Source organism: Lingula anatina, chromosome 1 (assembly GCF_051362555.1).
Source record: "Lingula anatina isolate TDL-2025a chromosome 1, LinAna3.0, whole genome shotgun sequence".
In the NCBI taxonomy this organism is placed as follows: Eukaryota; Metazoa; Brachiopoda; class Lingulata; order Lingulida; family Lingulidae; genus Lingula; species Lingula anatina.
In genome coordinates this window covers 67,605,346-67,621,420 of record NC_141767.1, presented here as the reverse complement: position 1 = coordinate 67,621,420, position 16,075 = coordinate 67,605,346, and the positions used below count along the sequence as shown (strand labels likewise).

The 16,075-nt window shown below is 36.3% G+C and overlaps 1 protein-coding gene and 1 long non-coding RNA gene across 20 annotated transcripts in view; one reads left to right on the top strand and one right to left on the bottom strand.

Annotated features, from left to right (window-relative positions):
- Nucleotides 1–16,075, top strand: part of LOC147764913 (uncharacterized) — a 39,407-nt gene that overhangs the window by 2,190 nt on the left and 21,142 nt on the right. For 6 of the 19 annotated variants that reach the window (XR_015332135.1, XR_015332130.1, XR_015332132.1 and 3 more), the window contains exon 1: nucleotides 14,071–14,230. The exons of 2 other annotated variants lie outside the window; for them this stretch is intronic. This is a non-coding gene — a long non-coding RNA (uncharacterized LOC147764913). Of the gene's footprint in view, nucleotides 1–38; nucleotides 132–241; nucleotides 316–538; nucleotides 14,231–16,075 lie in introns of those variants that run through there. 11 more of the 19 variants (XR_015332144.1, XR_015332140.1, XR_015332138.1 and 8 more) reach the window with 6 other exon arrangements.
- Nucleotides 7,595–11,690, bottom strand: LOC147764914 (uncharacterized). Its single transcript, XM_087002254.1, has 2 exons — nucleotides 10,573–11,690; nucleotides 7,595–8,911 (listed from the first exon to the last, which is right to left on the bottom strand). The coding sequence occupies exon 1, from the start codon at nucleotides 11,688–11,690 to the stop codon at nucleotides 10,575–10,577; it is 1,116 nt and encodes a 371-aa protein (XP_086858380.1). The 3' UTR covers nucleotides 7,595–8,911; nucleotides 10,573–10,574.

Genomic DNA, 16,075 nt, shown 5'->3' with positions numbered 1-16,075 from the left:
GCATATCTTAACACTACTCAATTTTTTTTCTATTATAGATATGGGAGAAGGCTGCATTGAATATATGAATTATGGTCAGGCTGGAAAAAATTAAAATATGTCAATGAAAAAAGGAGGTCAGTGTGTCTGGGGTAAGTTACTTTTGTCATAATGCCTAAGATGCAGTAAACATTCACTAACAACAGTACCCTTTTTAATTTTTTTTTTCAAAATACAACAACCTTGGGCATTTTCCTTTTAGCAACCAGCCTCTCTGAAATCCCCTTTTTGTCCTGTCAGAAGAGTAGGGACCAGGGCGGATTTAAATAATTTCTTGTAATAAGTACAATTTCTTTCAATTTCTTGGGTTTATTAGCTTGTGATCATGAATCTTGATGTTCTATATAAATTTAGTTGTAAATTGTTCATTTATGTGGTGAACATTATTTCAGTCAAGTCATAACAAGACACATTAAACTTCACTGTATAATTCCATAATGTCTACATGGATACTAGTAGTTCATAATGCTATAATTATGTTTTTTTTTCTAACCTACAGGTTTCTCTCTTTTCTGAGTGGCATGGCATTAGCAAGGCAGAAGAAAAGGCCCTGAAGAAATTCTCACTTGAGTTGTCCTTTTTGGAGAAGAAACTGGATAAGACTGGCCAACAGAGATTGCATTAAATTAATAGTGCTCCTTTATGACATTTTAAAATATTTTCAGTCACCTAACTGACTCTATACATTGCAAAAGTGGACATAAATTTTATGTTACTGTTACGTGGAAAAAAATTCAAAACCTATATATAAATTGTTGAGTGCCATGGTATAACAGTCTACCTGATTGCCATTGAAATTTCTGTTTCAGTGAAATTTCTTTAAAGCAGTCACTTACTGCTTACTTACCAGTTAATTTTTTCAGCTGTTACATTTTATAAATGTTCTTACTAAGTGTTGTCTTGATCTATAATAACCTTTTGAAAATCCCATGTTTTTCATCCTATTTGTAAGAATTAACCACTTTATCTTCTAGGATTTTTTTTTTCATTCGGCCCATTAGATTCTCAGACCTTGCTGGCCTGTAAGTGGAATAGTATCTGGCACAGACTGGTATCAGCAAGTCAGATAAAAAAGAATATAATTATTTCTATTTGCACGGTTGAAAAAAATGCCATCATAGACTGCATAAAACTGGAAAACTGTAGCAACTTAATCATTCTTATGACTTCATTTATTACTGCTTATGTGTAAAATTTTTGTTTTTGTTCTTCTATTGATATAATAAAATGGTTTTACTCACAGATGCTACTTTCATGAGTAAAGAGTATAGAGTGCTTGAGTATAGACTTGACTTAAAAGATATTTTAAGTTTATATACAGACTTGACATTTAATATGGAATATTTCAGTTTCGAAGGTATACCTAGGTAAAAATACGTTCTTTTTTCAAAAAACTCCTATCTCATGTAAGATTTGTGAATGTAAAAGTGTGCAGTCAGGTTTGTCACTACCAATTAACTGACTTTCATGCCTATTGCACTGCTACATTATGTGATTTGCAGTGATTTAATTTGGTAGTGTTCCTTTGGGCTGATCAAAGCTTGGCTTAGGCAAAGCTTGGTTTTGTCAAAAAAGTATCCATATTTCGACAACTACTGCATAGAAGAATTTGAAATTTTGCATGCAAGCGGTCAGTTTTGCAGTGCGTAAAATGAGTCAAGTAGTGCATTACAAAGTTGTTAATCTAAGGCAGAATGGCGCAAAAAAGACAAACATAACCAGACAGATCATAGCGCCAAACGGAACGGTCCCCACAGTTTTATAGAGTAATGCCCAGACTGATGTACCTACACAGAGGTCACCCCCAATGTATCAAAATTTTACCTACAGGGTACAGGACCCACTGTCTATCGGGATACGCTGCTGCAACTAAACAAAAAACATTTAGTCCGTTCAGAACGAGGGGTAAATTGCCACTAAAATGCCTTTTTCAAAGCCCTTAGCGAACACCAAACTGGTTTTAGCAGGTTAGAACACCAAATGACCTCCGAGGTACCCACTGTATACAGCAAAACATCGTCAACTGTTTCTCTAATGAATTGGGGGCCATGAACGATTCTGGGTAGAACACTGAAACTGCGTGGCTTTCTTTATTGAGGTCAGATTTCACCTGTACCGCCCAATTAGTCAAAACAGAGTTTACAGATATCCAGAAGAGGCCTACGACGAAGCATATGCCGGGTCTAAAGTGACAAGGGTGATTGACAGCGTCAATATTTGGAGTAGATTCCACATTGGTGCCAAAACACCAATGGTAGTCATCGACGAAAACCTGAACCAGATCAAATAAAGGAATAATCTCGGAACCACTTGACTATCATTTGATAGGGGGCACCTTAGGGACAAGTCTAAGTTGCACGATGAGGTTGATGGTTCACACAGAGCACTTTTAATAGCAGATAACTTACAGAACCAAGGAAATGAGCAGCTACCCTGGTCATCAAAATCGCCACATTTGAACCACATTGACAATATTTCGGTAGACCATTATTCACCAATCAACTGCCTACATGTCCTACACCAAAACTGGACCAGATTGGACAATTTTAGACCGATGCCTGGAATGCTATTCCAGATTGAACTCTAAAAACCTACCCCCAAGAAATGCCTTGCCGCTTGAGAGCGCTGGCAACAGCCACGAAGAGGCCAGGCGTAACAACGAGCATTACTGTGACTAGCAACTGACATGAGGGTCTTTTGTGGAGCGTATTACCCTTTTACAGACGATAATTTGGAAAATATGGAGATCCAAAATATCTCTTTTAATGGGAGTCGTATGACATAAAATAGGCAATGTGTTTTTGTTTGCTTCTCTGGCAAATTCCATTAATGAACTGATGTCACAATGACATCAAAGAGATAATTTAAAGTTATTAAAACACGATATTAATCCTTATTTTCATTTATCAGTCAGCAAAACAGGAAAAAACTGATGAAAAATTATTTCGAAAAAAATATTCCATATTTAATGTCAAGTCTGTAGTAAATAATAGTTTGAAATTCAATATTCTCATCTTTATTTGTTTCACTTTAAAGAGCTCAGTGAATACTAAAATTTCTGATATATTTAATTTGTACATAAATATATTTATGAATGAATAAAAATTATTCTTAATGTATAGCACTGTGCACTTGTTTACCGACAAATATGAACAGTGTTAGTACGTGTCAAATAATCCTGAAAAAAAGGGAAATTTCCAAGATAAAGAAATTTATAACGAGTATTCAGTAAACTGACGTGTCGTGGCATTGCCTCAACCTTGGATTAAAATTTTAATTAAATGCATTATAATATTAAAATTATACCGAGTGAGAGAAAAAATACTTTAAGAAATTTAAAACCAGACACAAAGCGTAGGCACTGTCACAATGTATATGTTTATGGGACCCAAGGGCAGGAGGGTCCAAACGTTAATGTATTAATATTATGTCCTTTGGCAGTGAGGACAGACGTTCACTTGAACGTCATTTTCACAAACCACAGTTGGGACGTTTTCTTTTGACTTCTCCTTGGTGATTTTTCACCAGGTTGTGCCATAAAAAAGCCATCTATCACCGACTAAAAAAAGGTCATGGCGACCATCCTCAGTCACCACCTTATAATCGCTTTCTATGATATCGTTCCCTTCCAGCACATCGTCCAAATAATTACCTGTGAAAAAAATCGTCAGCATACAGCGGCGCTTTGACATTACTGATCTCGAATTCTAACGCGAAATAACGCATATGAAATTTATCTCCAAGCTGAGGAGAGCGACGCAGACGAAACCTTGAGACCGGAGGCCCCCCGTAGCTAGCTCCGCCCACCGTAACAGACATCGGACAATAGAAAGGCTTGCGTGTAATCTCCTTCTGTTATAACTCCTTGATTAAACTAACTATTATTTGGGGGGATATGAAAACTGCATCATCAGTTAATCTAGGTTTTATTCAGCATGGATGCAATTTTCATATCCCTAGCTTTAAAACAATCATAAAGAAAATTAGTTGTGCATTTTGCAATATCAAAATCATTACATTGCAGTACAGTAATAAAAAGGTCACTGATGGACTCAGGGGCTGCACTGCCCAGTATATCTTTAACCTGGTTAAGGAATATGGCTCTTAGTGGAGCATAAGAGGGGCATATCATCATAAAATGGAACTCATCCTCAACTGACCCCATGTTGCACACCGTGCATAGCCTTTTCTCTATGGGTATTTTAGGATTCATGTGTCTCCCCTTTTCAATTGCCAAATTGTGGGCACTTATCCTGAATTTGCAAAGGAATGTAGATTTGGGTTTGTGGATTAACTGTGTGTATATTTCTCTTTTAAAATCTTTTTTGAAGGTACTGTAGGTACGTAATTTTTTACCCTCCGTGTTCAGGGATGCTAGGTGAGATTTAAAGGCCGAACTATAAGAGATTTGGATAAGCGGTTTTATTATGGAAGAGAGTGCGGTCATGGATATTTTAAAAGGGTCCTCCCAAATGTCAGGGCGTCCAATGAGCGCCAGTGTATTTTTAATGCCGGTTGACCAGGTTGAGGTGTTAAGTCTGTTTAAATTTTCATTTTCGTGGAGTGCATGAGTAACTAAGGAGGTGGTGTCATGGTGCTTTTTATATTGGAGGCTGTGCCAGTATTTGAGGGCCAGTGTGTAGGCAGTGGTCAGTATTGGGAAGCTGCCCAGTTCTCCGCGGACAGCATGTGAGGGAGATTTTCGGTTAACACCTAGGATAGTTTTGCAGGCCTTGAGATGTAAGGTTTCAATGGAAAGTTTGTCACAAATTAGGAAGTAGCTGTCTTTACTTGAGTTTTTGACAAAGTATGGTGCCCAAACTTCAGAGCCATAGGTAAGAATGGGAGCTATGAGTGAGTCAAAAAGTTTCATGGAAATGGGCACTGGGCTGGTGAATAATTTATTGCGGATTTTGAAAAATGCTTTCCCCCCTTTTGATTTGAGTATTTCAAGGGATTTGGTGAAACTTCCGGATGGAGTAAAGACAAGTCCTAAATAGCAGTATTCACTACAGATTTCTAGAGGTATATCGCCAAACTTGAAAATTTGTTTCTGGATTTTGTGGCCAGATTTATTGAATATCATGACTTTTGTTTTAGTGATGTTCACTAGTAGCTTCCATTTTTTGCAGTAGGCCTGAAGTTGATTTATTGCAGTTTGTAAACCTGCACTGCTTTCCGACATAATTACTAGATCGTCTGCATATAATAGGCAATTTAATTTTTGATTATTCAGAGACACTGGGTCACATCTGTCGTTAAAAATTGAGGGCAGGTCACTTATGAAGAGATTAAAGAGGAGTGGACTGAGATTACAGCCTTGCTTAACACCAACAGAGGACGAGAGACTATTTGTTATGCTATTTCTGCATTTGACGGCAAAACGCACAGATGAGTACATATTACGAAGGGTTCTTAGAAAGTTCCCATTGATGCCTGCCCTTGTCAGTTTGTAGAACAGGGCGTTTCGCCACACGGTATCGAAAGCAGAGGAAAAGTCAACAAAGCAAACAAAGAGGTTGGATTTAGAGGCCCTTTTAACATATTTATCTATGAGGGTTTTTAATACTAAAATATGGTCACTGGTGCGGCTTCCTTTTTTAAAACCAATTTGATTTGGGGGTATGATGTTGTGTTTTTCTACATATGTTGTGAGTCTGTTGTTCAGGATTAGACAGAATAGTTTACAGATATTGCTAGTGACAGCAATTCCTCTATAGTTATTTGGATCTGTTTTGTCACCCTTTTTGTGTATAACTGTTAGAAAGCTTGTTCTCCAAAGTGTAGGGAATGTTCCATTTGTGAGAATGTGGTTGAAGAGAATACACAGGGGGGCTGCCAGTCTGTGAATACCCTCTTTGATCATTTCATTAGGTATGCCATCTGGGCCAGAGGATTTATTATTCTTAAGTTTTGTAGAAGCCTTTTTTATTTCATTTACAGTAAGTCGGTAGTCAAGTTCATTGAAAGTACCGTTTTTAATACCATTAAAGAATTCATTAATTAGGGATTCAAATTTGGGGTCCTCATGTTGTAGACTTCTATTCATGAGATTATTAAAATGTTCCCACCATAAGTGGGGTGGTATAGGGTTACAGTTACTTTTTTTTTTTTTCATTCTCACATAGCTGGTCATAGAGGTTCCAAAATGTTTTGGGGTCAGAATTCTCGAGGGTTTCAATTTTGTGGAAAATGTGGTTACGAAAGTCGTTTCTTTTTTTATTTAGTAGTTTTGAGTATTGTTTTTTTTGCCTATTGTATTCTTGTATGAGGTGTTGATTTTGGGGATTTTTTCGAATTTGTCTACTTAGAGATTTGAGTGATTTGGATACTTCCTTGCAGTTGGTGTCAAACCATTTTTTATTCATTTTACGTTTTTTAGCTTTCTTATTATTGTTCTTTTTAGTGAAACCTGCTTTAGAGGCCAGATTAGTAAGGAGTGTATAGAAGTTGTTGGTGAGTTGGTCAATGTCCATGTCCTTATTAAGTGAATATGAAGATATGAATTTATTTATTTCTGTCTGGCTATCTGGAGTTTCTAGTGAGGCTGACCAAATTTGTTTTATGATATTTGACCATTGATAGTTGCTGGGGAGGTCATGTGTTTGGTCTTGTGGCAGACTGTGGTCGGGGTAGTGGCACATACCAGTTTTTAGTGAGCAGGAAATCATGCAGTGGATGGACAGTGGAGTTAGAGAGTGTACCCTGAAATATTCCAGGTTACACAATATAGAACTATTACACAGTAGATAATCAATCACACTTGGGCTTCCCCTATGGCTGAAACAGGTAAAATTACCTTGAGAGTCACCTAGGACTCTTCCATTTGCAATTCTAAGACCACTGCTTTGACATAATTCTAATAGACTCTTACCATGAGCATCAATTTTGTGCTGATCGAGATTTTTTCTAGTTAAAGCTGAGTCTGAGATATAATCTGAGCCCACATTAATGTGCAAGTCACTGTTATCATGCACTATATAGTCCGGTTCAGTGCCAGTTTTCGCATTAAAATCTCCTAGTATAACACAACTACCTAAGGAAGACAGTTTAACAATATCAGTTTCAATAAGTGAAAAAATATCCTCTCTAGTAGAGCTAAAGTTTGTACCTACAGGGCTAATATAAACTTTAAAATTAAACGAGACTTACCTTGGTTAAGTCGATGTTTGATTGTAATTCTGTGAGTGTAAAAATGAGGGAGGGCTTAAATGAGATATGCTTGCGCATGCGTACTCAGCCTTTAAAGCTTGATGTTTTCACATTTTTTTTTTTTTTAAAGAACATTTTTATTTATTTATCTATTAGTAGTATTATGAAATATATATATATATATTTATATCTGTGAGCTGATTACATTGGAATTATATTACTGAGTAAGCTGGGTGGGGAGGGTGGCATTTAAGCCCTCCCTCATTTTTACACTCACAGAATTACAATCAAACATCGACTTAACCAAGGTAAGTCTCGTTTAATTTTAAATTCTATTTCGTATAAAAATATCGGTCAGTCTTAAATGAGACTTTAAAGTAAAATGTGACAAACATCAATAAACCAGTATTCAATGGCCTTTATTTCAGCTTAAAATATCGTTTAGAACAGTTTCAACAAATCATCAACAGATACTCATGTAAACCTATACATGCCAGTATATACTAGTATATGAATGTGCTCATTACTTCCTTTTTAAAACTCCATATTCAAATGTGGTAGCTTTATCCTCGATTTGTTTCTCATAGAATTTTGCAAATGTTTTTTCAGTACTCCAACCAGCTTTGTTCAAAATATCTGTCACTGGCACAGAATTCATTTTTGCCTTTGAAACAGCAGCAGCTCTCACACTGTGAGCACCAAATAAAGTAGTGTCTATTCCCGATTTTGTCATTACAACTTTGATCCATCTAGAAATAGTATCTCTTTGAACAGGTTTATAAGGTTTCATATAACTTATAAGCAAATTTTTATCAACATTATGCCTACGCAATGTCTTTGTACGAGCTATATACTCTTTTAAAACAGTATAAACACACAACCTCCTATCTGGAGGGTAAGCTTTAAACACAATATGTGATGAATTACAACCTGGTCTACTTTACTTCAGTAAACCACATAACTGAAACACAAACTCTGAACTCAACTTTTTCATATCAACTACAGAAATTAAATGCAATGTTTGTACACGTGTGGCATTAATTAATGCCATGAGCATTGTAAGTTTTAAAGTCAGATCCTTCAAAGTCAAGTGCTTTACTGGTGAAAGTTTCCTTAAGAAAACCAGAACTTTATTAACATCCCAAATTTGAGCATAACGTTGTCTTGGTGGCCTCAAATTATAAATGCCTTTCATATATCTTATCACCAATGGATGACTCCCTGCTGAAACTCCATCAATTTGAATACCCATTGATGAAATAGCACCTCTTGCTGTATTTAAACTGTCATAAGCTAAGCCATCATTAAACTGTTTTGTAAGAAATTCTATCACCTCTTCCACATGTGGTGAAATTGAATTAATTTTCCTTTCACCACAGTATTTGAACCAGCGTTTAATGAACACGTTGTATTGTTTCTTTGTCCCTGTACGCCAAGATGACATAAGTATGTGGGTTGATTGCTCAGAAAGGCCTCGTTCTCTAAACTGTTCCCTGATACTTTGCATACAATGAGTTTCAACTTGTCCATAAGAGGATGTTCCACTGGGAGCTTGTTCCCTGGTAAAGTTAGCAGACCTTTTTTCTTTTGAATGACTATTGGGTTTTCCACAAGTAATTCCATCAACTTTGCAAACCATATCTGTGTTGGCCATACAGGAGCCACTATAATACCCCTGGCTTTGTCTTTGCGAATCTTCTGGATACAATGACCCAGCAAACTGAAAGGTGGAAACAGATAAACATAATTCAGTGTTCCCCAATCATAAGTAAATGCATTAATACCCCAAGCAAAGGGGTCTGCCTGCCATGAACAATATCTTTCAACTTGCGCATTTAATCTAGAGGCAAAAAGATCAATAAATGGATTTCCAAATTTTTCACATATCTTTTGAAATACATTCTCATTCAACTTCCATTCTAAACGTTCATTAAACTTCCTAGAAGCATCATCAGCATCTACATTATCTTTCCCTGGCACATGGACACAGGTGAGCCAAACATTTTTCTCGATACACCAATGCCAAATCTTTTTTGCTATGTTATTGCAATCATAAGATTTAATTCCACCCATATTCTGAATATAGTCACATGCTGTAATATTATCACTCATGATCTTTACATGTTTATTTTCAAATCTAAATGTAAAAGACTGCAATGCATATAATATTGCTAGTAACTCTAAAGCATTTATATGAAGGTTAGCTTCTTCTGGAAACCATCTACCACCAATTTTTTGACCCTCCAAATGAGCACCCCAGCCTAATTTGGATGCATCAGTATACAATATAATGTCAACATTTCCTTTGTCAATTTTCCTTCTTTGCAAATGGACATTTTCCATCCACCATTGTAATTCTTGCTTCATACTAATTGTAATGTGCATCATAGCATCATAATTTCCATTGTTGCTTTTTAAAGCACTTATCTTCTGCTTTTCAAGTTCTCTATAATGGAGTTTACCATATTCAACAGCTGAGAATGTTGAAACTATAATTCCAATCACTTTAGCTACTAGTCTTACTTTTGCTTCTGTTTTAATGATAAGCATTTTACACTGCTGTACAATGTGATCCATTTTATCTTTAGGTAAAGTCACCGTCATACTTTCAGAATCAATTATATTTCCCAAAAACAACAATGATTGTTGGGGAATAAGGACAGACTTTTCTGCATTGATTATAAAACCAAGTGTTTCCATTAGATGTTTTGTGCATCTTATATTTTCAACACATTCAAGGTAATTATCTGAACACAATAAACTGTCATCAATAAATCCTGAACTAGAATGGCCAAGACTTCTCAATTTTGCATATACAGGCTTTAATAATTTCGTAAATATTTTGGGCCCTTCAGAAACGCCATTTGCAAGGCATGTGTATTGATAGATATTTCCTTCCCAAACAAAACGAAAAAGAATTTGCTGTTCTTCTGCTATTTTCACACTATAATATGCATGCTTTATATCAATTGATGCTAGGAAGCATCCTTTTGTCACTAAGGTCAATGCCTTTTCAAAAGTATCCATTTTAAAATGTTCATAGGGAATGTGTTGATTCAGCTTCTTAAGATTTAATATCATTCTGTATTCTCCATTCTTTTTAGGGCGTACAAAAATAGGAGATAAAAACTGCCCCGGTACACTTTGAACTTTCTTAATAACACCAAGATCAAGTAGTTTAGAAATTTCTTTCCTGATTATAATTGTTTCTTCTGTGTTAAACCTATATTTCACCATATCATTTAAGTTTTGAAATCCAATGTTGGTATCAACATTTATATGACAATTTTGTACTATATCCAAGATATATGGGTCACTGGTCAATTTTCTCCATTCATCTACAAACAAATGCAATCTACCAGCTTGAAATTTATGTCTCACCTCTAGTATCTGTTCTGATCCCACTGGCTGCTTTGCCATGAGAAGTTTTTTGAATCTGCATGTGCACCCCTCTGGGAAGAACTTCCTCGGCCACGATTGTACCTTCCTCTCATTCGTCCCCTGAATCGTGGGCCCCTTTGGTATGGGCGGTTTCTATAATCCAAGCCCATTCTACTCTGCATCATTTTATAACTCATTTTCGCAGAATCTTCCACTTCCCTTGCAGATTTGGTAATATCATCTCCAAAGAGAAAAGTTGTGCACGGAATGTTATGATTGCACAAAGGTTTGTACTCTGGCTTGAGGTTTGGTTTTAACAAATCCTTTCTAAAACAGTTAATCTGTGTATTGGCATGACCAAGCAAAGCAATACTGTCATTGAACATATCAATGAGTTTTCCAAGCCCTTCACTCGTGTCATTTCCTGTTTCTAACTTAGCCAGTTTGTCTATTCCTTTAGTCATCAACGTAGCTGCTTTTACAACTGACATTTGAACATCCTGTAACTTCTTATCATTTGTTTTGGCATATTGAGGAATAATGTTCCATACCATTTTATTGGTTTTGACTATCACCAAACTTTCACAGTTTTTTGGCCGTGAGTTATTTTCATCTTTGGTAAGTTCTGTATACTTTGAATGATCTACTATCCCATTGGTGAACAAATCATTGACACTACTCGCCAACACACTGTCAACTTCCACGTCTGTATACTCTATTAATTTATATCTCTTCGTCATATCATCAAATCTGTTTGTGCTACTAGTACCTGCCTCCGGGCATGTTTCATCCTCCAATCTTTCATCATACTGTTCATCAAAGTCATAATTCTCCTCACAATATTCATCGTGATACAGGTACTGTTTCTCTAAAGTATCTATGCGTCCCACGACGCTGTTAATGCTCGTTTCCTGTCTCTGCACAGTTTCTTGTATATTTTTCATTATAGTTAAATATTCATCACTGTTATGACTAGATTTTGCTTTGTCGTCTAGTTTCCCCTTTCCTGTTCTAGTTCTTACTTTCTTTGCTTTAACGTCCTCGCTATTCTTACATGTATCTATTGCGGGTTTTGAAAGGCCCGGTAAAACAGCACTACACGTGCTTTCGGCCGCCATATTGAAATTAAGTTTGGCACACAAATGATTCGTAGCCTACAATGTGTAACTACGTTACAGATCAATATATATGCCGCATAAAAGATTGCAACTCCGTTGCAAAAATGTTTCCAACTTAAGCAAACAAACTACGTTTGTTTTAGATTATAATTCTGATAGAAATAGATCGCATCTATTTTCAGGCTGACTACCCAGCCGCATGTCACAAGCTAACTGAGTACGCATGCGCAAGCATATCTCATTTAAGACTGACCGATATTTTTATACGAAATAGAAATTACATATATACAGATCTTGTTCTAAACCAAAGAAATGTTTACAAAGTTTGAACCACATAAATTCAGAGCAGGTGATCTTGAGGAAGGTTACTCCTTGTAGAAGTTCATTTTTAATGCCAACAGCTAGACCCCCTGATGCTTTTGGGGACTTGGGGGACCTGGGCCTAAGATTGCACTCGATGTGATATCCTGCAAAAAGTAGATTGTCAGTATTTTCGCAATGAGTCTCTGACAGGCAAAAAATATCGACTGACTGGAGTAAAGAGTAACACTCCTCAAAATCAAACTTGGAGGTTCTTTCATTAGCAATTCTTTTGTGTAGACCATCAATATTCCATGAACCGATACGCAGATTCGACTGACTGAAGGATGGCATTTACAATATGATGGAGATGGGGATCGGAGAATACAAAGGGCTATATATAAATATACTATATTTCACCAGCTAACAACATAAATACTGTATGAGCTTATAAAAAAAAAAATAATAATAAAAAAAAAATAAATAAAAAAAAATAAAAAAAAATGCGTGAGTAAAGAAAAGTATGAAAGCCTTGGAACACATAATATATATAGAGAGAGCATATATATATACAGAACAGTTAATAGGTGAGGTGTAGCTTAATTTTGCATACATAAATATTAGTATGTAACGTACATAAACATGTTACTATACTTAGTGTTCACAGGTATGTGTAAACATACAGGCTATGTTAAACTCAGTGATTGATTCAGCACCATACTTTGGTGGAAAAAAAAAAAAAAATAATAATAATAATAAATAAAAAGATAAATAAATAAAAATAAAATAATATATATATATATATATATATATATTAATAGATAGGTTAATAAATTAGTAAAATAAGATAAACTAAATATATAACATAAATAAATAAATAAATAATATTTTTAACACGACCAGGCATGATCACAGCTTGAGATTATTCAAGACAATTAGCTGTGTGCATAATGTTAGTTCATTTATTATTCTGAGGTCGATGTGGAGTGTTCCTGGCTCTGTTGGTAAGACGTCTGGGAATGTTCAGAGAGGTCTCTATTTTGGATCTGAGGTTAGAGGCGAACAAACGCGTACCCTGGTCAGACAGGTGATATCTATCATCAGCCAAAAGGTGGCCTTGAATGTTTCCATAACGGAGAAAGTTTGAATTGTCGCAAAAATGTAGGTTGGGGGTGTTACTTTTGCTGATTTCCTGTTTGATAAGAGCATTGCAGATCTCAGTTTTGGTGTTTTGTTCAACGCTATCCCCGCGGGGTGGTCCCAATGAAATCACAACTTGGGTATGTGGGTTCTTGGTTGCTTGTGTACTGGCAAGCCTAACCATGTTGTTTGCTACATTAAACGGGTTATCATTTTTGATGTCATTCGTGATTTGATGCAGTACTAGACAGTCAGCTTTAGCAGAGTGATGTGTGGTGAGGTAGTTGGCAGCTTCATTAATGGTGTAAGCTCTTTGAATGGACACATTTGCTTTAGGAACCAGTCTGTTTCTGTCTAGTTTACCAGTGTGAGAGTTTCCTAGTATGAGGACTGAAGGTTTCTGCTGGTGAGCGGCAGTAGTCACTTGTGTAGCCACTGGTGTCCTTGGATGGCTGTGCCCGATGGTGGGGGTCAAGGGAGATGGTGAGGGTTCAGATGAGGAGGCACCGTGTTTTCCTGGGGTTGTTGGTGGTGTTGATATTGGGCTTGATGTACAGGCAGCCACTGCTTCTGCGTAGTTGAGGGGCCTCTCTTTTGAGTTCACATTAGTTGGTGGGGTGGACAATTCTTGAAGTCTTTTCTGGACTTGATCAATTTTCTTATGTGCATCTACTAAGCTATTCGTGTTGCACTGGGCCTCAATTAGATTTTCAAGCTTGTGCTGTGATTGAAGCAGCTTATCTTGTGAGTCAGACAGTTTATCCTGTATTTCGTCTAGCTTTTCCAACTTCATTAGGGCATCATTAGCTTTGACTTTGCTGAGATCTACAGCTTTCCATAACTCAGTAACCTTAGTGAGAATGTCAGATTTCTCATTCTGCCATTTTACATGATAAATGGAACAACGCTCATTTTTTTAATAATGGAGACATTTAGGATTCAACGGTAGCTGAGAAAATTCTCGCCAACTTTCCGACCAATTCCAATTCCAACAAGGAAAAGAATCGAGTCTACGCAGTGGCAGCAGGAAGAGTCACAGGAGTATTTTTACAGTGGTCCTTGGCCCAACAAAGCACAGTTTGCAGGAGCCTGTCACAAAGGTACTTTTGTAGTATACCCCCCACCACCACCCTGTAACTTTCATTTTTCAAGCAGTTTTTCACAGTTTTTTACATTTTCTTGTTCATCTATATCAAAGCTGTTTGAATAAAATGCTTTTGTAATTACCTGTGGTCTTTTTCAAGTTTTAATCACGTTTAATTCAGCCCATTGAATTACAATGTGAGAATCTACCCAATCGGCAATCCTCGGCTCATTCCGCAAGCTCCATACTGACCTCGGATGTGATAGGCGGAGAAATATGCATCAAATCCATGCATTTTGTTCGCCGGAAATGCCTTCTCACTCAATCAATTATTCTGCTCATAAAGATGTCTGTCAATACTACTGATTTTTATGATGCTTTACAGTTTGCCAAACAATGCACTTAGTTTGACTTTGATTTAAAGGATAAACAGATACAAACGTTGAAAGGATTGTGGTCTAAATTAGCGCGAGGTTGAAAGTAGTTCCTTCCCAACAAATCAACAATCAATATGGATACCTCCGTATTACGTCCCAGGTCATTGTCGAGTGCGGAGACATCCGAGTAGTTCCGAGTGAGAATCTACCATGCATCTTGCAGTCAATAACTTGCCGCGTTTTCATTGGCTAGTAGTATACTTAAAACAGTGTTTAAATTCAAGTTACTAAGATCTGAAAGTGCCAGAACTAATAAAGAGGCGACCGTTTCTTAATAACTTGCAGCCACTACTTAGTGACTGGCCTTCCTGTGCAAAAAAAATAATAATAATAATAATAACTAGAGGATCAGAGAGGCGATACTGCCTCCGGATATTGTACCACCAGCTGGAGTAAGCGCATTCATATGGAAAACCCCCCAAAAAAAGGACACCACTAGCAGTCTTAGCTCTATCAAAGCTCTATCAAGATCTATCAAATGCAATCAACAAGAGTTCTGTGTTTAATGTAATCTTATTTAATGGGCACTTGAAAATTAATTAGGCAAGTAATTTTATAGCTCTGAATATAGCTAGTGATTATCCCAAGGGACAATTACCACCATCCATAAACAGTAGCCCCATATAGCACTCTATAGAGCTGCATTGCTTCCAAAACAGAAAACAATCACACTGATTTCCAACACAAGCTACACTTCAGTCCTATGAAACTTTTCCATAAGTTAGAATATCATAAGTAAAATGGTTTTTCCTTAATGGTCATCCCAGCAGCGATGTCCAAAAAAGTTTTTTTTTTCATCTTTTATGCAATTTAACATGATGTTTAACAGCACAATGGCCATAAATTTTTAATAATAAAGTAAATGTATCATAGCTATTCAAAAGATGTGACAAGCAATGGTATTCAAGCCAATGGAAGTTCAAAGACTAAGTCACACCTTGAAAATGTCCATATGTGAAAATTTTAATTGTAACAAAAAACTATATAATTTCCAAGAAAGTTAACTGATATAACAGGTTTTCCAACTGAAGCTATTTATTTAGTGCTATGCTACATTTCTGTAAGTTTGAGAAGAGTAAGTGACTTGGTTTTCCTTTAATGGTCACTATGGAGGCATTGTCTAAAATGGGGTTGTCTTCAATTTTGATGCAATATTACATAATGCTTAACAGCATAATGACCATCAATTTTTAATAATAAAATAAAAGTATCAAGGATATTCAGAAAATTTGATATGGAAAGGTCTTCAGGGCCATGGAAGTTCAGAGTCACAACTTCAAAATGCCAAAATGTACGCAAGAGATAACTACTGAAATGAATTTCTTCCCACATTCAACACTTTTTTACATATATCAAAATAATCAATTTACTGTCGTTTTTAAATGATCAACTAAGAAAGTTGTTGACATAGGAAAAATATCAAT

What these genes read in the sequence shown, in the direction of transcription:
- LOC147764914 (XM_087002254.1), bottom strand. Translation starts at nt 11,690, where the DNA reads ATGGCGGCCGAAAGCACGTGTAGTGCTGTTTTACCGGGCCTTTCAAAA.